Source organism: Agelaius tricolor, unplaced genomic scaffold (assembly GCF_023055355.1).
Source record: "Agelaius tricolor isolate 1412-34295 unplaced genomic scaffold, bAgeTri1.0.p SCAF_71, whole genome shotgun sequence".
NCBI classification, from domain to species: domain Eukaryota; kingdom Metazoa; phylum Chordata; class Aves; order Passeriformes; family Icteridae; genus Agelaius; species Agelaius tricolor.
Window position 1 is genome coordinate 1,134,216 of NW_027269331.1, and position 23,234 is coordinate 1,157,449.

Sequence of the window (23,234 nt, forward strand, 5' to 3'; positions counted from 1 at the left end):
TCCTGCTGCTCATCTGAAACCTTACTTTGTTTTTTGAGCAAACACTGCACAGCCTTAAAAAGCCCAGCAGAACAGGATGCTTTTTCTTTGCTGGTGAAAGCAAGTGTTAAGGACTGGATTACAAGATGGGAAATGGAGTTGTATTTTTATGGGGCTCTTTTGTAATTGCAGGATTATGTCTAACAAAGATCCTCTTCAGCTACACCAGTATTTCATTCCCTTTGGATGCTGGTGACCCCAGGGCTTTCCTTACCACGTTAAACTCTCTGAGATGGAGTTTTTCACTCTATATTCAAGATGGAATTTCCCTTTTCTGCTTCTTAGTATTTTGTTAACCTATTTTAGGAATGATTTCTCTGGATTTATACCAAATATAGCAGCCATGACTCAGCCTCTGTTCCTGGTTTTGGACTCAGAGATGCACTTGCTGCTTTTGCATTCCCTCTGTCTCTGTAATTTCCCCCTCTGAGTTTCTAATCTGGTCCCCCTGCATTCCTCCAGGAGCTTCCTTCAGTTTACATGGCTTTCCTATTGATGTCAGGATTTTCAGGATTGTCACAATATTTTATAAATGGGCAACAGCAGAAGAATTCAGCACAGGGGATAGGACAAGGGTGGAACGCTTTTAAACTGAAGGAGGATGAATTTAGATTAGATATTGGGAAGGAATTCCTGTCTGTGAGGGTGGGCATGCCCTGGCACAGACGCTGTGGCTGTTCCTGAATTCCTGGCAGTGTCCAAGGCCAGGCTGGATGGGGCTTGGAGCAGCCTGGGACAGTGGGAGGTGTCCCTGTCCATGGCAGGGGGTGACACTGGATGGTTTTTAAGGTTCCTCCCAACCCAAAGTCTGGGATTCCATAATGCACCATATCCAGGCTGCCAGACTGTCACAAAGCCCTCAGCTGGCATTTTAATGTGCAAGTGACAGATCTGGAGCTGCAGTGTTCTTCTGGAGCTCTGGGGAGATCCTGTTCCTCCATTTGGCACCCGTGGAGCAAAGTTCCTTGGAAGCCTCCTCCCCAGCACGGGCTGTCCTCTGCTGGAGCCGTGGTGGGGCTGTGGCCTGGCTGGAATCAGTCACCCATGGCACACATTGTCCAGGACTGGGCTCACACTGGGCTCACACTGTGGGGTGCAGAAGGCTGGAGAGGCTCAGGAAGCTTGGCAGTGATGCCAGCTCCAAGTTCCAAGGTGGTTCAGGGGCTGATGAGGATTTTTTTGAGTGCCCTCTTAATTGCTGGTAATTGGCAGCACAGCCTGAGCAGTTCTGTCTGGTGTTCAGTTCTCTGTTTGCCTGCTCTGATGTCTGCAGAAGATTTGCAGGATCAGATGGCAGCAGTGAATTGCAAATCAGGAGGATTAGCATTTGTATCAAATATGCTCCAGCAGAAGGAGATTACAAGTCCTGGGTCAGCAAGAGCTCAGGAGTGTAGCTATGGAGCTGCTGCTGTGGTGGGGATGGGAATTCTGCTCTGTTCCTTCCACAAGGCTGCCTTCACAGATCATAGAATCATGGAATATCCTGAGCTGGAAAAAACCCATGAGCATCAAAATCCAACTGCTGGCCCTGCACAGACACCCCAACAATCCCACCCTGTGCATGAGAGCAGTGTCCAAACACTCCTGGAGCTCTCCCAGCCCATCCCACTGCTCCATCTGGGTGAAGAACCTTTTGCTAATAATAATAATATATTGCTTCTGCCAACATGTTGTGTTCTCCTGTGAAAATGCAGAATAAAATCCTTCCAAAATGGTGCTCCTGTCTTTCAGTATCAGACCTCCCTTTCTCTTTCCAGTGGACAGGTATTTTACATCAGATAAAAGACCAGGAGAGGAGCAGGCACACATTTCATGTTTTTAGAGCTGCTTTTAGTGTTGGCTGAGCTGAACAAAGGAGGGATGTGAGAATATCAATGGCAGCTCATCCACACCGAGCTGGAAATACCTGTGGGCTCATGTTCATTTAAAAACTGAAAGTGGGAGCAGGGCAAACCTGGGCTTCCTCTGCCAAGGGCTCAAACACCCACAGAGCACACAGATGAGCTGCTGCCTGTGGCAAACAGGCTGCCTGAGGGGGAAATGAAAAGTGCCACCCTAAAAGCCTTTGTAATTACATTTCCATAGCCCTCAGCCACACTGGGAGGACAAATCTGACACTGTTGTGCTGATACTGAAATCTGGGCACAGCTGGGTTCTAATTTCTAGAGAAAACAGAGGGGTGTGAGGTGCATCTTCCTCTCCTTGTTTTGTGTACCTTCCATCTTCCTTTGGCATATTGTGTACCTTCCAATTCCTTTGGCATTGCACTAGGGGTGTTCTGCACATTGAGGGATGCTGGTGGGGTGGCACAGCCCCAGTAATGCCAGTGAGGGACACCTGTGCCCTGGGAAATTTGTGTGGAAATACTTTATGGAGTGTGATTCACTGCGCTCTGATTCTAAATGCAGGTACCATTGTGTTTAAATTCACGTAGGTAAAGAAATGAAAATATAAAATATATATTACAAATGTGATTAAAGGCATATTATTAATTGAAAAGGAATAACCAGATCATTCTGTAGTTATTGAAAGAAGTCAATTTGGGAAAAGGATATAGAGAAGAGGAGGACCTTGGGAAGTGTCTTGCTGTGTAACATTTGTTCTTTCTGAAGTGTGTATTCCCAGGCTCTCCAAATCGTAGAGGTTGTGGCTACTCTCATAATTTGCCCTCCTTTTCTTTCCCTCAAGGACATTTTTTTCACTCCTGTTGCCTGGCAATTCCTGTGAAGATTGCCCAGGCCCTGCCCTGTGCTTTCCCTGTGTTCCCTGTGCTGGTCACATTGTCCAATATCTTAGGACTGCACTTCCAGAGGATGCACATCCAGTCTGGTTTCTGTCCTACCCACAGTGTGTGCTGCCTCCTGGGCTGCTTATTATATATCTAATTCCTTTTAGATCCCCTGTTAGCTCTTCCTTGCTGTTGGAATCGTCTCTTAAAGCTGAATTAATCATTGAACAGAAACCAGGAACTCAGTTGCTGTTGTTTATTAAGGAAATGAAAAATATGCCAACAGTATTTCACAAAACATCTTCTGGGAATACTGAGTTTATTTTCCAGGCATGGCAAAAAAACTTGTGAATTCGTTAAAAAATAGAGAGAATCTTACCAAAATTAGTCCCTTCCCAGACTGGGGGTTTTATCACAGTTATTATCAACTTAGGCATTGTCAGAGGACAGAGAAATCTGGAGAAAGGAAATCTGTCTCTTGAGTAGGTGATGTGCACCTGTTGTATGATTGATAGAGTTCATTTAAGATGAAAATTGAATTGTTAGGGAGAAATGATGGCAGAAAAAAGCCTTATTATGTGCAGAGATGAGGCTTATCAGCATGAAAAGAAATGTGTCACAAATTGGTTGCAAATCAAAGGCCTGATTTTTTTCCTTCTTTTTCAAAAAGGCACAAATAAGGGTGTGCACTGTAAATCATGGAATTGCTGTGTAATGTGTGCTGGGATCTTTTGTGCAATATAAAAAGGCTTTTTTCTCTGTAGAGTTTACAATATGAAGCTGTGAGGCTACAGACAGCTCTCTGTGCTTAAACCAGGTGGGTTTATTCTGGCTACACCTGAGTGTGTTGTAAAACCAACACTGAATTCTAAGAATAATTAAATTATCAGTCATAGGTACAGATATGGAATTGTTAAACTTGGAAACAGCCTCTGAGGACATTGAGTCCTAATGTTCCCCTGGCACTGCACCAAGAGAGCTGGACAAGGGATGGAGGGACAGGACACAGGGAATGGCTTCCCACTGCCAGAGGGCAGGGATGGATGGGATATTGGGAACAGATTCTTCCCTGTGAGGGTGGGCAGGCCCTGGCACAGCTGTGGCAGTGCCCAAGGCCAGGCTGGATGGGCTTGGAGCCTGGGATAGTGGAAGGTGTCCCTGCCCATGGAATGGGTGGGACTGGAGGATTTTCAAAGTGGCTCCCAACCCAAACCATTCTGGGATTTTGTGATTGTTTAACCTACACAGATGCTGAAGCCCTGGTTTTTCAAGTGGCTCCTCAGCCCCTTGACCTTGCAGCCAGGAGGGATCAGAGATGAGTACAGATGTTCATGTGGGAAGGCAGATATTTGCTTGGCTGCTTCACACTAATCTTTTCCTTTTAAATATTTCCAAGACACTTCCAGGACTTCTTAACATTTTTTTTTCTCTCAGCACACACTATTATTTTAAGGAAGAATGGAATGGCTGATCTGTAATTTCTGCCATGCCATTCATTCTCCGAACCAGTCTTATCCCCCTGATGGGAAACAAGGAAGCAAAGCTGGGTTTTCCACCCATCTGGCTGGGGATTTAGTAGTTCTTTTTTTCCTGATATAAACTGCAAGCTGTGAGCTCCTTCCAACTTCTCTTCCCACTCTTTAGTTCAGGAAGGTATGTCCAGAAATCTGTGAAAAGTGTTAATTGTTGATTTGCTGTGGCCTTTCAGCCCTTTCCTTTGTGTTGCTGCAAAAGCATTCCTGGTTTTGGCCTCCTGGGCTGAGTGTATTCACTGGAAACCTGCACGAGTGTTTAGGTGAATAAAAGCACTTCAAAATCTTCTGTGATGGCAGGCTGGAAAATTCTTGGCTTTTCCAGTGGTTGTGAAATATGAATATGCTAATGGAGTGCATATTGCATGTGTTAGGGATCATGCCATACATGCACTGATTATTGGCTGCTGTCCCTCTTACAGTGTCTGCCACTAACCTCTGGTAATTCCTGTCTGGAATGTTTGACTTGTGTTTGAGGCCTGGGACAGCTTTACAGACATCTGTAGCTTTCATTTAAAGATTTCCATCGTGGTCATCTGTGTAAGCTTGCTTTCTGTTGTGCTGATTATGTGTTGTTCTACTGTGCTCTCCCTATGATTGTTATGACTTTCTTAATTTCTTAATTTGAGTTCTGTTTGTTCATCACTTGGCAGCTTTCCCCCAAAACATCACCAGCTTCTTTTTCTTATTTTTTAAGTGGTACCCAGTTGCCCCATATATTTTCTGGGTTTTGGTGGGGCACATCAAGCCCAACATAAATCTGGATTCTGTTTTTCTCCTTCCATGTAGCTTGCTTTCCAAATGGAGTGAGGGAATGCCACAGTCTGCCTGTCCTATGGATGGGAAAGACTTTCAGGCTCCTGGGCTTGTTAACACAGAGCCTCTTGCCAACACGAAATTACAAAAAGACGATGATAAACAAACTTCTTGCCAAAGCTCCCTTCCTGCTGACAGATTTAGCCTGGGCCCTCCTTCGTCTTCCCTGGTACTGCTTTGTTTCAGAACCAAGATTCCAAAATATTTAAGGAAGAAGGGACTGTTAGGGAGGATTGATCCCCTCTGTTTGCACTGTTCATCTTCCTGTTTCCCAGTCCCTAAACCCATCTGGGTCCATCCATCAGTGTGAGCAGAGGAAGAGAAGAGGACAGGGAGAGATTTGCTGTGCTGCTTGATGGGAAAGTGAGGCTGGAGCTGCTCCTCAACCCTGCCTTGGGTTTCCAATCTTGAGAAGAAATCCCAGAAGTGACCAGAAAACAGGACCTGGGTGAAGATTGTTAGAGAGCAATGAGGAACAACCTTGGCTGGAAGTGACAAATTACAGCCAAAACCTGCAGCACAGTGGATTTGACCAAATAAAGCCCAGGGAAGCCTGACCCATCTGTTACTAAAGGGATATCTCTGCCCTCATCTGATTTTAATTCCAGGAATATTGTATGGCTGATGTGCCAGCTTTGAACAGTATCATTGACTCCCAGACAAATTTAAATGCTTATCCTGTTGTGATCCATGGGAAGGAGTCATGTTTTCAATATTTGGGATATGGCTTCAAAGGGATTCTCCCATCTTGGGGGGAGTAATTATAGAAATTGAGGGAGGGTAACTAGTGGTAGTGGTTAGAAATTTTGGAGCAAAACATAAATTAAAGCTTGTCTTTGAGGATAATGTGATGGAAAATGGGTATTATACCTGAATCCTGGTCCTGCCAGTATGGTCTGGTTTACCCTAGAATCATGGAATTATTTAGGTTGGAAAAGCCCTCTGAGACCATTGAGTCCAACTGTGACCCCAGGCCAAGGCCACCCCAGGGAAGTGTTCCCTGAACACTTCCAGGGATGGTTATTCCACCTATTCCAATGCTCCCAGTGAGCCCACCCTTGAACCCATTGCTCTCCTGCATCTTCTCTGCATCTGTAAAACAAAGCCAAAGAGGTGATCAATTATTTCATATTTTTAAAGAGTTGGAAGGGGGGAAGATTCTATTTATTAGTGTCAGAAACTGTCTTTTCATGGATTTTATTCTTGAGTCTGGTTGTTCTGTCTGACTCCTAGAGTGCAGCTTCTCTTAGGAGAGGGAGCAGTGGTTGGCTGGGAGAAAGGTCTGAAGCAGCTCGAGAAGGCTCAGATAAGAAAGATAAGTAAGAATACTTTGTTTTGTTTTTTGCAATGCCTGGGTAATGTTGTGGGATGGATGTTTATAATCCAGGCTTTTCCTGGTGGCCAACCCAAATCTCCCAAGGCGGTGCTTGTGGAAAGGAAGGAGCAGAGACAAGTGTCCTCAAGCTGTGTGTTCCAAGCAGCCTTTTCAGCAGAACATAATGAACTAGGGTAGGGAAGACAAAAGGATGGAGATAATCAGCTGGAGGAGGCCGTGGCTCAGTCAGGGAGCACCAAGTACAAGAGTACAGCAGGGTTCATCTCCAAAGGGAAAGTCAGCAAGGCCTCAAGTTAGAGAAATTAATAGGAATATATCAAGGAAGTCGTTTGAGAACTGCTGAGAATGGTTTGGGACTCACTGGGGCAGATATGTTAGATCTTTTAAAAAATACATGTATTTATTGGTTACCTGCTGGTGAAACCCATCAGACTTGCAGATAAAAGGCTGGGAATTTGCAGCACAGAATTCATCTGCATTAAGACATTTTCTTCTCTGGAAACAAGCTAATATAACTCCAGCTGTGCCAGAATCTTTTGGTTTTTCTCATTCTGAAATTTCTTGTGGGGGAGCTGGTTCAAGGCCAGGTTGAATGGGGCTTGGAATGACCTGGTCTGGTGGAAGACGTCCCTGCCCATGGCAGGGGCTTGGAACTAGATGAGCTTTAAAGTCCTCCCAATCCAAACCAGTCTGTGAGTCTATGATTCAATCATTTCTCATTTATTTAAGTTCATTTGTGTAAGCTCTGCCTAATTCAAATAAGCAAATACAATGTGCAGGTATTTTGCCATCACATTCAGGTTCACCTGTGCAACAAACAAGTGATCCCATCTTCCTAGTCCTTTTCAGGGAGGACAAGGATTTCCTCTACAATATTTCAATATGCAGTCTATAATATTAAATTGAATTAATAACTGAATTATCATTTTTTGATCCTCTGGCTTTTAAGCAGATCATAAACTTCAGCAAACGAAAGGTCGAGAATTTTCCTGCCTCAGCATTTATTTTTTGGCCAGTCTCAGGTCAGCAAATTCCAAAGTCAAGAGCTGCTTTGTGCTTATAAATTATCCATTTAATTTTTCATACAACGGAGACAAAAGGGCTTGTTGCTGTTAGAGATGTCAGGCTTTTCTTGATTGGAAAAGCCTGATTATTTAGTTCTTCATCTCAGAGGAAACAGAAGGTGATGAGAATGTGGCTCCCTGGGGTTTTGTCTCCCAGGACACTCTGCTGTGTCTCCTCAGTGAAGATCTGAGTGCTCCTGTCCTGGTTTGGAGGTGGATCTGATGGAAGATGCTGAAGGACTGTAAATTTTTGGGAGCTGGAGGAATTCACCTGGAGAGGACAAGGCAACCTGGGATAGTGGGAGGTGTTGGAGTTGGTGTTGGGTTTGGAGTTGGATGATCTTTAAGGTCTTTTCCACCCAAACCAGTCTGGGTTTCCATGTCTCAACCTGATGTTCACATTATATACATGACATGTTCACCTTATATACATATATATATAAAATACATTATATAGATATATATAAAACACATTATATATACATATATATATATAAAACCCTATTACATTTCTATAACAGGTTCAATATTTTCTTTCACACATGAGATGTTTCAATCAACTCTTGAGGTGTCTAAAAAAAGAATAAATTAAAGAAGAAGCTGCTCATTGTGGTAACGAATCTCTGAGCTCCTGCCCACTGTCCCAGACTTTTTTTGGGGAAAGGTGGGATATACCCTTGTAACTTGCCTAAATTAACTTTTAACAGATGAATTGGAAGGTAATTTAATTATTGTTTGGTGGATCCCAAGTGAGGGTCAAGCTTCAAACAACTTCAGGGAAAAATTGTCAGAAAATTAATGGAATTTGCATGGAGTGTAAGGTCAGGAGGCCTTTTCATGTTCAAGGAGACTTTGGCTGAATATTATTAGCATGCAATTTGTGTAAAATTCATTTAAAGAGGTGATGTGCAGGTCAAGGAAGAAAAGTATCTCTTTTCTTTGTTCATACTCTCTCATGTTGGTTCTGTGCCACCTGATGTGAAATAAATTACTTTTGGCACATAGAGAAAATAGTACCCTCTCTCCAGAGTGTACGGAATGGGGCTCTCAAAAGGCATTGCATCCCAGTGGCACAAAAAACAAGGCAATGGGAGTTTAAAGGGAAAATCACCTTGACACAAGAAATTACTTGAAAGAAAATGGAAAAATGTCTGTTGTTCAGAACGGCTCCCTTTTCCATTGTTTACTCTTTTCTTTTCAATTCAGAGCTACTATTTAATTTTTGGAGAGCTTGAAAGATTACCCTGTCCATGCCACTGTTTTAAAAACCTTGCAAAATATATTTATTTCTCTGTAAAGATTTCATTCCTTTGTTCTGAAAAGATAATGATAATAACTTCATTAACTTCCTGGATTTTCCAAGCCTCCTTTATTCTTTTAGCTTTTATATTGGGCCAGAGGTTGTGGACTTGATGATCTTGGAGATCTTTTCCAACCACAATGATGGGGGTTGCAAACCCCTCTGTGGAGATGGGGGGATCTGGGCACAGTGTTTCCAAAGGCACCAAGAAAACCAGGGATGGAGGAAAACAGAGGGATGAGATGTTCCTGGTTCCTGATTCCCAGGGGTGGGGGACACACTCATAGAATCACAGAGTCATTAGGGTTGGAAAAGCCCCCCAAGGCTGGAAAAGCCCTCCAAGGTTTGGAAGGTTGGGAGGGTTGGAAAAGCCCTCCAAGGTTGGAAGGTTGGGAAAACCCTCCAAGGTTTGGAAAAGCCCTCCAAGGTTGGGAAAGCCCCCCAAGGCTGTAAAAGCCCTCCAAGGTTGGAAAAGCCCTCCAGGGTTGGGAAAACCCTCCAAGGCTGGGAAAGCCCTCCAGGTTTGGGAAAACCCTCCAAGTTCATGGAATCCAACCATTCCCCAGCTCTGCCCAAGCCACGGTGACCCATTCCCACCCTCCCCTGTGGCTCTGTTTGCCCTCCCTGGTGTGATGGGAGCCTGTCCTGCACTTTCACAGGAAGGATAAAATAGATGAAAAGGTAACCAGGTTACAGGCACAAAGTATCCCGGGACTGTTTGCTAGCAGCTTATTCCCATGGCATTCCTGCTGGAGTTACTCCTTGCTGGAGTCTCTCAGAGCAACTGAACATGGCTGTCTCAGGGATTAGGAAGTGCTGGAAGCTCCTGCAATAGAGCAGCACTGGTGTTTGTCTGTTTATAATTAATTTTTAGTAGTCTTTTTGTTGGGCATTCATGGCCACAAGCGAACTCTGCAGGTTCTGGCGGTGCAGAAGGTTTAATTTTGCTAATCCTGTTTTATTCCCATTTCAGTGTAGCTGTTTCAATGCCACAACATGGTGCCTGCAATGAATTTCAAATGTATTTTTGGATGGCATTGTCTTGCAGAATGGGAGAGAAAATCATCCCTCCCAAATGCCGTTTGCAGGGGCTCTTTCCTGCTGGCTGGAAATCCCACCCTGCATACAAAGCAGGGAGGAAGCACAAACCTCTTCCTCACAAGCTCTCAAGCCCCCACCACGATTACAACCTTTTTATCTGGGATAAAAAGCATTTTCTTTCATCCTTCTCAATAAGAGTGTTTTGCTTTTACCATTTGGTACAACACCTAATGCAAGCCACACATACTCTGTCGTTTTTTTTCCCTGAATTATGATTTTTTTATACTCTTCACACACACAAGAGTACAAATGAAATGCTGCTGGCATTGAAAAGGCACTTTAGAAAAGCAGCCGTGATTCCAGCCCTGCCTGGGAGCAGGTCCAGCTGTCACTGGGTGGTTTTTGGGGAGGAACAATGGAAAGGTGAAGAGTTACCCTCCTAAATTTTATTCCATAAAATCACAGAATGGTTTGGGTTGGAAGGGACATTAAAGCTCATCCAGTCACATGGGCAGGGACAGTTTCCACTAGATCAGATGCTCCAAGCTCCATCCAGCCTGGCTTTGGGCAGTTCCAGGGATGGGGCAGCCACAGCTTCTCTGGGCAGCCTGGTTTTACACTGACTTTATTAAAGATCTTCTTAATGCTCTTAATGCTGTGTATTAGTGAAGCCACTGATGGAATTCCGAGTCTCCCTGTCTCTTCCCACTTGCTTATAACCCTGATTTCCTTTCCTCTGAGAATGGCTCCTTCAGTGCTAACTTGAGGGTGGAGGGACAGCTAATTAATTAAGCACTAATTGTTGTCAAGTCAGTCGGTGCTAACATGTAACATTTGACTTGTTTACTCTCCCGAGGTAAAGTGAAAGGAGTTAATGATGTAACAAATTGTGTCCCCCATCATGAGGGACTTGTTTGGAGAGAATGGTGTTATTTATGAACTGTAAAATAACACATTTTAACAAAACCCCCAGATTTTGTAGCAAGATGGGTTTGGTTCTGGTGTGAAATTACCACTAGATAGCTGCGGAGACAAATGCGTCACCTAATAAAGCTTAATGACTGATTTTCCCATTAATCAGAACTGAGAATGTGCTTCATTAAGATAATTAACTGAGCCAGTTGCTTAACTGACAGTTAGGAGACACAAATTCCCGAGTCACTTGCTTTCCTCCTAATAAAACCCACAAGAAGCTGACCCTGCTGTGTGGTTTTTATCGGCGAGGGGAGCACGAGGGCTGCCAAAATCTCCTCGCTCACGGAAGCTCCTCAATGGAGTCTCCCTGTGGGACACGGGTGGGACCAGGGGCTGGCCCTGCCCAGCCCCACACAGGAGCCAAGCCTTGGCCTCCAGGTTTTCACAGTCAGCTCACGCTGAAGGCTCACCAAGACTTGCCCTTCTCCATCTCGCCAGCGGCAAATGATCTTTCATCCGCTGCTCTCTGAAAGGTCAGGTCTTCGGTGCGGTTGGTTTTATCACCCAAAAACTGCTTGCTCTTCCAAGGGGGACAATTCTTTGCCTGACTTTGTGGCTCCTCCTCTTTGTTCATCTCAAGCTGGAAGTGGGGTCATGAGTCCTGAGCCCAGGGATGTGGAAGATGAATCTGCTCCGGGTGCATTTGTAGGCAGAATATGCAGCGCCGGAGAAGTTGTGGGAATTACCGGAGAGATCCAAAACTTGAATTATTAAATATGCTATCTGGTTGTAACGTCTGGTTGTAAATCCCTTCCTTCACAGCTGTCTGTGTCTGGAATTCTAACAGGGTGATGCTATCAGGGCTCTGCACACAGACAGCGACTCGGGAGCCAACCTAAGGCAACCGTCTCAACTCTGCTTTTCTTTTGTCCTCAGAGTTCCCGGTCTTCCAGCATGAATCCTGTTTACAGCCCCGTCCAACCTGGGGCTCCCTACGGAAACCCGAAGAACATGGCCTATACAGGTAGGACAGGGGTTGGGGCTTTTCCTGGATCTCTGTGTGTGGTGGTGGCTGATCCCTTAATGAGGGAGAAAGATTTCCCATCAGGGAGCCGGATGGGAACGTGACTCGCAGGAAAAGCCCTTCAGCAAAGCCAGTGCAGCAAGGGCGGTGAGAAGAGTTGGAGCTGAATTCATGCAAAGAGGATACCCTGGCAATCCTAAGGAAAAGGATCCAAAGGGCTTTTTTCTTTAGATTAGCAAACATGCCAGCAAGTGCTGGGACAGTTCAGCAGGAGGGCTCCACTGAACCACTGGGGTGCACGTGCTGGAATAATCCAGCTGTGGAAATGAGGATCCCACAGCCAAGAGCCCCTTTTTTGGAGAACATCCAGGTATTGTGATAGGTGGTGACTTAAGCTACAGTATTGACTGATTTCTTTTTTTTATATTTCAAGTTGTGCTTTGGTTGAGTTAATCTTATGTCTGTTTTCTGTTTGAAACCTTCTTTAGAACTGAGTTGTCTAAAAATGTCATCCTTATTACTTGATAAAGATGTTTACCATCATTATGTAACTAGTGGGGAAGCTAAAGTGTACTGATATGGAAAGAATTCATTTGGGACAGAAATGGTGCTTTGGAAAAAGAAAATTCCAGTTCAGGTGTATCTGGTTTCCCCTGTGGATTATGTTCACCTTGACTTGCTTTGATTTTTGACCCCCTTACAAAATCAGCCCTGGAAAACTCCTTTTTATACCATATTGGGGAACGTAATCAGCTCTTGGGTGTCATGTTGTGTTAGGGCTTCCTGTTAGGTGAAAGTGTTGACTTTCACCTAATGTGTGGAGTTATTTGGGAATGTGCTTTTGTGGAGGAGAGTGGTCACCAGCAGATGGGAATGAGCATCAAATACTCTGAGCTGCTTTGTGCATGGAATATTCTGGTTCAGTTTGGCAGCCCTTCCAGCTGGTGGATCAGTGGGGCTGTGAGGAGCCCTGTCTGAAACTCTGCAGAGCAGAGAGTTCCTCAGAGGTGTTTTGCCCCATTTTTATTCATCCTTTCTTTTTCTCATTCCAATTTATGCAGCTGCTTTGTTGGAGATACTGTAGCTTGGGGGAACTTTGGTCTCACAGTCAAAGCATGAGAGGCTTGAAAAAAAAAGCCCCAATCTCTGTGAAAAAGTCTCTTCAAAAATCTCCCCATTGTGAGAAGACTGTGGACTCCAGCAGTGCCTGGGTGATAGAACGAGCTCATAAGTGCACAGTTATTTTCCTGCTCTGGAAATAACAGGAATTTTGTGGCTTTCCAGCACAAGAGGCTACTTCTCTCCCACTTTATTTTGATTTTTTTTTTTTTTTGCATGTGCCTAAAGCTCCACCTTAATCTCCATTCAATGTACATTTCTGTATCTGCTTTCATACAATCCTGGGTGTCTTAGCAGCTGCTTTCTGGCACTTGATAAGACGATTTAATTTAAATATTGAGGTGCAGATTGGTCAGAATTTGGACCTTGATCTTTTATAGAAGAATTTTAGAGGGAGAATTCTGCTTTAGATGAAGGGATTAATGGAATTCCAGAATGGTTAAGGTGGGAATGGACCTTAAAGCTCATCTGATTCCACCCTCTGCAATGGGCAGGGACACCTTCCAAAGACCAGGTTGCTCTAAGCCCTGTCCAGCCTGGGCTTGAACACATGAATTCTGCAGGATTCCATTTGGAATTAATCAAGTGCCAACATTAATGGGATGTTGTCTTCTAAAGCAACCTGCTGGTTGATGACTGTGAAGTTCCTACTGTGCCCTTAACTCTGTAAAATTTGACTTGGCCAACTTGTGCCAGCTTTGATCCATGCAGGGATCAGGAGGATGTGGCCCCCATGGTTTCATCCCAAACCATCATTCAGGCATTTGTCTTCCAGAATTTGTGGTAAATGCACTGAAATCAGTGGTGGATGTGCAGGATAATCTTGAAGGAAAAAGTTGGAGGCAGATCAGACTGGGAAAATTAAAACAAGGTCCTCGGTTATGTCAATGGTAAAACAAAGAAACAAATGTAGGAGAGCACAGCAGGAATATTCCTGCTGGATTGTTCCATTGCCCAGGTGGAAGGTAAGGAGTCAGTGGGCTGAACTCTTACAGTGAAGTCCCAAAATAGAAGTCAGAAAGCACTTAACAGAAGAGCTTCTTTTTTTTTTTTTCTTTTTTTTCTGGGCAAATAGTGTTACAAACCCTTTTAAATCTGAATTTGTTTGAATATGTAATGAAAGTTCTATAGCGAATGAGGAGGAGAAAATTTAAATTTTAGCCTCTGTAGAGAAAAGACAGGCAGCTCCTGAGGGTGGTCTCAGCAGCTATGAAAAGAGCTGTGGAATAAAACTCAGATGGGGTAGAGGCAGGAGGAAAGCAGGGATAGTAATCAGGATACTGGCAGGGTGAATTCTGTGCTTTTGTGGGGTTTTTTGGTGCTAAGTGTGAATGCTTTATACTACTGAATATTTTGTTTATTGTTTTCATTTATATGGTAGCTTTAGGCTGAAATAATGAGTTTTAATCTGAGTTTTAATGATTTTCTTCTTATTCTGACTTCTGTGTTGTTTCCTGGCAGAGCAGGGAGAGAGGTCTATTGCAAGATAAATAATCCAGTTTTTACTGCCAGATTGGCTGTTAGGGAAAATAGGAAATCCTTGAGTTAGGGAGAATGGGAAATCCTTGGCACATACTCAAGTACTTGATGAAGCATCCGTTTATTCAGATTCTTGATTTTTCCATTTTGATCTTCCTTAATGGAAATGTGAAGGACAGTTATTTCCTAAATCATTTTTCAAGTGCTGTCTGGATTGGCTGGATTTTCATGGGAAATAATAATTACATTTTAAAAAGGAAGTTTTAAAATACAGTTACTTGGGGAGATAAAATCAGAATTGTTCAACTCATAGGAGAAATCTTTATGAAAACAATCCATATGTTTGAACTAAGGGATTTATTAAGCACTTGTGGCTTCTCCTGTGTCTCATTTTTGGGGTCCTTAGAACTCCCAGATCTGTTGAATTGCACCCTCCTTTCCTGTTTCTCGTTGGAAACTGAAAAAGGAGGAGAAAACTTCTGCTGTCAGTGTTTCCTGCTGCTGGATGAAGAGCTGTGGAGCTGAGGGAAGGTGACACAGGGAGAACTTTCTGGCTGCAGACAGAGCTACATCTGCCCAGTGCCAGCTTTGTGCTCCAAGTCCTGGCTCCTCGTGCCTGGCTGGTGACGGCTTCCACTCCGCTAATTCCATGGATTTTGGAACATCAGCAGCAGTGTTTCAGCCTTGTTTACTATTTAATTAAACCAGACTGTAATTAAGTCGGATCTTCATGTAAGCTGTTGTTTTAATTGAGGCTAATTTATTTAAGGCCTCCAATTTGCTTTTTTTGTTCTTGGTACAGTTCACTTTACCTGCCCCAAGCAGAGGCTGCCAAAGCACCTGGTTTTCCTTTGGCACGTTACCCTTCCCATTTCCTTGCACCCTTGCACTGCAGGAAGGCACCAGTGCTGCAGTAAATAGATTAGCCCATTGGTGTGGAATCAGGGATGAAGAATCAGTCTCTCCTGGAGCTGGTTTGACTTCAAGCGTGAAACTATAAAGTGTTTGTGATAGCTCACACCGTTTCCCCTCTCCCTCCCAGGAGCTGATTAATATGCTGATAAGATGCTGTGATTCATGAACCTCTGCTAGGCTGGCTCTATGTTCGCTGCACTTATTCCTAAATAATAAATGGTAATAAAATCCAAGAGGCCAAGGATGCAGAGCTGGTTGGGGAATCTCCAGGGGGTTTGTGTCACGTCGCTCCAGAGCGCATCGTTCCTCGGGTCCTGCTGCGGCACCGCCTGCTCGGCAGGATGCTCACAGAATCCTGGGATGCTTTCTGCAAGGGACCTGGAAGAGCATCTCATTCCAATCCCCAGCCTTGGGCAGGGACACCTCCCATTGTCCCAGGCTGCTCCAAGCCCCAGTGTCCAGCCTGGCCTTGGACTCTGCCAGGGATCCAGGGGCAGCCACAGCTGCTCTGGGAAAATTCCATCCCAATATCCCATCCATCCCTGCCCTCTGGGAAGCCATTCCCTGTGTGCTGTCCCTCCATGCCTTGTCCCCAGTCCCTCTGCAGCTCTCCTGGAGCCCCTTCAGGCCCTGCAAGGGCTCTGAGCTCTCCCTGGAGCCTTCTCCTCTCCAGGTGAGCACCCCGAACTCTCCCTGCCTGGCACAGAGCAGAGGGGCTTTCCCTGCATAGGACCCCTTCATGCTCCTGAAGAGCAAGACACATCCCTGAGCTGGGCTGTTTGCACCACTCCCAAATTGAAAATTCCCAAGTTTTGTCATTTTTTTTCTTCCCCAAGGTGAAACCACAACATTTGTTTGGACATAATGATGAGCAGAGGGAATCTGTGCCCTCCGGCCGTCGGTTTCGTTGGCAGGACAGGAGGTGAAGGATTCTCACGTGTGTTCCTGCCCTAATCCCTGTCATTTCTGTTCATTGTTGAACCTCAGACACAGCTGTACATGTGAGGAGTGACCTCATTTACTCCTGACTGTTCCCTTAATTTATTGTGATGTTGAAAGTCAGTGGCCTTCGATGTAGAAGACGGAAAGGTGTTCCGATAGGATTTCTGCTGTTGGCTTTTAATCCTCCTTTGCATACTCTCTGTGGGACAAAGGTAATTCTAGGCATGATTTCAGCCTTTCTCATTATCTTACAATTAAAATTTGGCTGTACTCTTCTCTGGAAATGCTGAGCCTTTAATGGCAGATCAGCTCTTAGGCCGTACAAACCATGTTCTTTCACAGCTACTCTGTGAAAGGGGATGAACTTTATATCTTTTCTCTTTCTTTTTTGGCATTCCTCAGCATTTTCATGGGGAGCACTGAGGAACACGGGGCAAATGGCAGGGTTGAGGTGCTCTCTCCTTACTTCTCCTTCTGCTCTGAGATGTACATACACATCAGCCCCTTCCATTGATTGGGAAATGCCACTCCTGGATTTAATTAGGCGATCCATCGCTTACCGGGTCTGTAAAACAGGAATTCTAAACCGTGTTCAGGGTGTTGAATTGATTTCAGGGTGATTAAAAATGTATGAAGTGGATACAGTGAATATTTTTCCTCTGGCGTTTCTTCATGTTTATTAATTGGTGTGTATAGAGCAGACAGGAAAATCCTACTTGACTGGGAGAAGAATGAGCTGTGACTTGTGTAGGCCCTCATTGTTTTCATGTTTAAACGCATGATTTTCGTGTGGGAATACTCCCAAACAGCTTGCTGAATTCCTCAGTGCTGGGAGCTGCTGAGTTTCAGCACTCAGATCAACAGTGGATAAATCACCATCTTCCTAATGAATCAACTCAGGGACTTTTTTGAAGTTGTAAAAAGCATAAAGCCACTAAGGGAAGGAGGGAGGAGTAGTTTTCTGTTTGGGAGAAGGAAGCAGAGGGGTTTGGGTCGGATTAGGGATGTTTGTGAGTGGCAGAGGTTGCTCGGGGCAATGGTGGAATCATCATCCCTGGAACTGTTCCAAAGCCATGTGGATGTGGCACTTGGGGACATGGGGCAGTGGTGGCCTTGGCAGTGCTGGGGAACAATTGGACTCGATGGTCTTGGAGGGCTTTTCCATCCGTCATGATTCTGTGGTTCTAAAATAATTCATGACATCCACTCAGCTCCTTTGGAGATTGGGCCAACTGATGCCAGCCTTCCAAGGAGTTCATAGAAACTTTGGGAAACATCCCTCACCCCCTGTTTTGTAACTGTCTGGAGGTTTTACAGGCTTTTGAGCCCCCCTGTGTTGTGAAGAAACAGAATAGTCTCAGATCTTAAAAGCAAACAAAACTCATGTTCTGTTTTCCCAAATGACCTCATTGTGGGCCTTCTCCTCCTCCAGGCTCGGGTGAGTCCATGCAACTGCTTTATTTCTGCCTCATTTCTTGGCTGCAATATTGATTTCGGTTTTCCTCACAATGGAAAAGAAATAAAAAGATTAAATGGCCACGCTTGAAGAGGGCTGGGGAAAAATTGTGAGGCAGAGAAGCAAAAAGCATAGGTGGGAAAAAAAACATGGCCTTGGGAACATGTTTTGAAGAGAAAAGTGCTCCATTTAAAGAAAATAAAAGGTGAACAGAGAATTTTCTTGTGTCTCAATTGCTTTTATAGAGTACAGGCACATCTTGTGAAGTTCTTCACTCACCTGGGGAAAAGAGAAGCTTTATTTTTAACCATGAGCCCTCCCAGATTTCTGTCTTATATTGCATACAGACTAACTCTAACCAGTGCTTTTGGCTTTTAAGTACACATTCAGTATTAAAATTGATAATGGAAGGGTTTTTTATTGTCTTCTTTCTTGGTGGGTGTACATCAGAGAATGAAACTGGGTTTGGCTGGCTTATTAATTTCTAGTCTGTTTCTGAGCCATTTCTTTTTTCCTTGTTTTAGCCATGATCAATTTTTTTCCATGTAAAACTTCTTTTTCTGCACATTCCCTTCACTTCCATATCTTTTCCTAAGTTCCTCTTGCTCTGCTCCTGAACAAGGAGGCTGAGTGTAGGAAGTGAAAATCACATTGGCATTTCAGCATCACAGAATCATTGAAACTGGAAAAGAGCTTTAATATGATCCAAGTCCAGATGTTCCCCAGCACTGCCACCACTGCCCCATGTCCCCAAGTGCCACATCCACGTGGCTTTCCAATCCCTCCAGGGATGGGGAATTTGGGAACCTTTGCCACGGGCTCCATGGAGCTGGAGTGTGCCCTTGTCATTCTGCAAGTTGGAGATGGGGGTTCATAACCCCGGATGGAAACATCTCCTGGCCCTGGCACCGCACATTTCAGGGACTCTCACATCCAGAGTTAAAATCTCACCCACTCCAAAATAAAGGCCTTTTCCTGTATATTTCTTTCTGCCACTTGCAGTTCAAATTCATATGCTGGCTTGTTTTTCCCTGTGCATGTTTGCACCCCACATATTCAATACCTCTTAAATCCCCAGGTGCTTCAATTAAATGATTGCAAATAAGCTCCAAGGCTGCCTTGTGATCCGTTGAAAACCCTTAATATTTGCTGCCTTTCCTTCCCCCCACACCTTTTTTTTCATCTTGCACAGCAAATAAGTGGTCAGATCCTTGTTCTGTTTTTTCAGGCTGAAGGTAATAGATTAAAATTTAGTGGCTTGACTTCTGCAAAAATGTTTTTAGATTAAATATTGAGTTTTTCTTCCCTCCTGGTGCACAATTATTTCTCACACCGGGCGCAGTCAATGTGATCCAGCACAGAGGTTTGTACAGACAGAAACATGAGCTGGCCCAGGCTTGGAAAAGGCTTTTATGAGCTTCAGAAATAATTCCCTGGTTTGTACCAGATCTGTTAATTACTGGCTCTGTTTTCCTACTGTGCTTTATACCTAATATCTTATTTCTAATTTAGTGGGGATCAGCCTTCCCGAAGCACAGCGCTTGAGTTTATTAATCACAGAATCCCAGGATGGTTTGGGTTGGGAGGGACCTTAAAGATCCTCCAGTTGCAGATCTGTTTTGCTGTTCCATTTCATTAGACTTAGCCTGGTGTGAGGCCAAAATCAGGTGTTGCTTATATGCAAATGCATTCATATACTTATTTTAAAGTGTGTGGCTGCCCTTCCCTCTCCCTGCGCTCGCTGGCACTCGGCCCCGTTTCATCTGATGCAGTACTGGGCTAGAATTTTAATGTCTCTGCGGCCAGCCATGATTTATTAGATCCCAAAGCCCTGGCTCTGAGTGCAGGAAGAAAATATTGCAGCAGTGAGCTGCCTTGGCACTGCTCAAATAAATGAGCCCTGAAAGACTCTTTAGTGCTGCAGCCTTTTTCCCCTTCTCCTCCCCTGGCCCCCAGTGCTCCTTCCCCCCTGCCCGACCCCTGGATTTCTGCTGATGGTGGGAAGTGCTCCTTTCCTTGTGGGAATTGCCATCTCCAGGTCTTTTTACAGGAATGGATTTGTCAACAGCCTCATCATGTAAAGCCCTTTGAATTCCCAGAATGAGCTGCTATCCTTCATCTGGGGAAAAAAAAAATCAGCTTTTGTGGCAGGGTGCAAGGCTTGGGATCCTGGTGATGAACTGGTGGTAGAGAGAGAATATAATGGAATTCTAGGATGGTTTGGGTTGAAAGGGACCTTAAAGGTTCCACCCTCTGCCATGGGCAGGGACATCTTCCACTGTCCCAGCTTGCTCCAAGCCCTGTCCAACTTGGCCTTGGACACTTCCAGGGATCCAGGAGCTGCCTGTGCCAGGGCCTCAATCTCCCATCCATCCCTGCCCTCTGGCAGTGGGAGCCATTCCCTGTGTCCTGTCCCTCCATCCCTTGTCCCCAGTCCCTCTGCAGCTCTCCTGGAGCCCCTTCAGGGCCCTGCAAGGGCTCTGAGCTCTCCCTGGAGCCTTCTCCTCTCCAGGTGAGCACCCCCAGCTCTGCCAGCTCTGGAGCCTCCTCTTACCTTTATCTTACCTGTTCTGAGGTCCCATTTTAGCAGTGACCTGTATTCAGTATTCCCAGGAACAGCAGCAGTCTGTGACCATCACCCAGTGCTGGCTGTGCTCCTCTCTGCTCCTCAGCCCCTCCTTCCAGAGGGCTGCCAGCCCAGCAGCCCTTCCTGGGAGCAGCTCTGGGGCATTTCACTTCAACACAATCATCTTCAGGAACAAGTAGAATAAAGAAGTTGGGCTGAAAAGATGAGCTCTCAGAAGACTGAGAGCAGCCAAGGGGAGGGTTTGGGAGGAGAAGTACAAGGAAGAAACCCTGGAGTAGTAACAGGTGAAACTTTGGAGCTCATAGTTCCAAAATTCACTTTAGTAAGCAACCAAAGGGAATGTCCACTTTATGCTTGATTTGTTGCCAACTATTTACACTTAAAAATGACAACTCTGTGCCTCATCATTAGAGACCTCATGTTTGGCAGCAAAGAGCATCCATCTCCAGGGAGAAGAGGTGATTCCGTGGCACTCCCAGGAGATGCAAAGCGCATGGTGACTGCACATGAAATCACACAGGGGAAAACCTTGATTTTTTACAGCTGAACAATGAAGAGTTTCATTCAGAAAGATGAATGTGAATGTGAAAGAATGTGTTTGGGCATCTGAACTTCTGTTTACCTCTAGTTCTTTTTATTTCAAATTAGGAGCTCTGTTGAGGTGAAGAGCATTCTGTACTGACCTGAAGGTGAAGAAAGGTGTATTCTGTGCAGGCACTCTGTTGTCAGAATAATTTTTCTCTCTTAAGGAAACAGTAGTATAATGGACTATCATAGTAATTTCAGGGTGAGCAGAGCAATTTTCCACGAAAATAACAATTATGTTGTCATCAAACAAGGCATGGTTTGCCCTGGGCCCATTAATATAATTGAGGGTCTCACTGAATGCACGAGCAGCAGGTTGGTCACTTACACCCAACACCCCCAGCTCTCCCAGCCTGGCCCCAGAGTAGAGGGACTCCAGCCCCTGGAGCCTCCTCAGCCCTCCTCTGGGCTGGAAATGCAGATTATTTCTCCCTAGTTTGAGTGTCTTGAAAAACTGGACATTCTGTGATGTTTAATGTGAACTCTGGTTTGAGAAGAGGTTGCCGAGACGGGACTTGAGTCACAAAATCCTAGACTGGTTTGAGTTGGAAGGGACCTTAAATCCCATCCAGTGCCACCCCTGCCATGGCAGGGACACCTCCCACTGTCCCAGGCTGCTCCAAGCCCCATCCAGCCTGGCCTTGGGCACTGCCAGGGATCCAGGGGCAGCCACAGCTGCTCTGGGCACCCTGTGCCAGGGCCTGCCCACCCTGGCAGCCAAGAATTCCTACCCAAAATCTTTCATCCATCAAAGCATTTTCCTCCCTGGGTTTTTTCCCCTCCTTTTGTTGCTTCACTTTGGCTGTGCAGTTTTAAATTTTTCTTTTAATCCTCACAGTCCTTTATCCCTCCCTTGCTGCTCCCAAGCTCTCTGGCTCCTTGCAGGCACTAACGTGGAATTCTCCTGTGGAAGATGCTGGATCCATTATGAATAAAGATGAAGTGGAAGTGGAATGCTTTCCCATTAATTTCAAACTTTGGTTATCATGACAACAGGTTACAACTCTCTCCATTGCCATGACAATCTCCTGCAAAATGGTTAAAATGCTGGCTTATGGTTATTTTTAGTTTGTCCTCTATTCCCATGGAGACCAACTTTTCCTTGAAGTGTTTGATGCTTTGTGCTTGGAGCCTTTAATGAGCCCCACAGAAGTCTGGAAGTCAGGAAAGGCAGAGGCCTCTGAGGTCAGCCCATCCCTCCACCAGCCTTGAGGGATGCTCGGTGCAGTGGCTTTGCCCCTGCTTTTGTTGTATTGTGGGCACTTCTTTTTTATTGTTATTATCTTCTCTCGTGTGATTTTTAACATTTACATTTCCTGTCGTGCCTGAGCTCTTGTATTCTTTGCCTGTGACCCTATTTTTTTGCATTAAATTATGTCTGAAAACTTAACATTCTGCACAGGCCACTGGGGAAAAAAATCTAAAAAGGAAAATGAAAAACTATAGAGGAACTTGAACAGGACACAAAAAGTGGTGATTTTTTAGTTCCCAGAAAAACCACACAGAAATTAACTTTTCTGTCTGTCAATTTAGCAAGAAGTTTTACTGGAGTAACATTTGCTCAATCAGCTGAACATTTACTGGCTGATAATTAATGTATTAAAAATCAAGAAAATCTTTAAAAAGGGAAATAAAACTACTTTGTGATCCTCCTTTGTCCATGGGCTTTGATTTTTCCCCAGGTCTTTCTGGAAGGTGGCAGAGACTGTGTAGGCTTTTTATTTGTATCCATCAGATCCTGAATGAGGGTTTTTACTGAACTGGGGAAATTTTTTTCCACATCTAATAACTGTTAGAGTTGTTCTGTAGTTTCTTAGATATATTAAATTGTTGTGCCATTAATACCAGCTGAACTCTGAGCTCCACTCAACCTTCCACTATCCCAGGTTGCTCCAAGCCCAATCCAACCTGGCCTTGGACACTTCAGGGATCCAGGGGCAGCCACCGCCTCTCATACAGATAATATTTCTATCAATAGTTTTAAACCTCTAGAGAGGCTCAGGAGCTTATCATTGATGGTAAAAATCTCTTTAAATGGTGTAAAATCTTTCTCTCTCTGGGATAATGAAATCCTTTTGCTGTTCAGGTGACTCTGAATCTTTTTACAGCTGGTAAGAGCAATCAGAAGAGTTTTTAATGCCTCTTGCTTGCAGAATCTCAGTGCTCATCAGAGTCCTTTTGCTCTCTGCTGTGCCTGAGTTTGCCTTTTCCATGCAGAATCCAAATAAAACATGATTTCTGTATAACACAGCCCTCATCTCTGTGATTGAAAGGTTATTTTGGCAGCAGGATTTCCTGGGAAGGTTGATGGCTCAGTTCTACTCTGCAGATACAAGAGAGAGTATGAAATATGGTG

The 23,234-nt window shown here is 44.6% G+C and overlaps 1 protein-coding gene across 4 annotated transcripts in view; it reads left to right on the forward strand.

The window, feature by feature from the left end:
• The window catches only part of FAM168A (family with sequence similarity 168 member A), a 128,860-nt gene that overhangs the window by 53,602 nt on the left and 52,024 nt on the right, over positions 1-23,234 (forward strand). For all 4 annotated transcript variants that reach the window (XR_011677018.1, XM_071417941.1, XM_071417939.1 and 1 more), the window contains one exon: positions 11,708-11,795. Coding sequence is in view for 3 of the 4 variants with exons in the window: in XM_071417941.1 (XP_071274042.1) it covers positions 11,726-11,795 (70 nt within the window). In the remaining variant the exon portion in view is untranslated. The remainder of the gene's footprint in view (positions 1-11,707; positions 11,796-23,234) is intronic.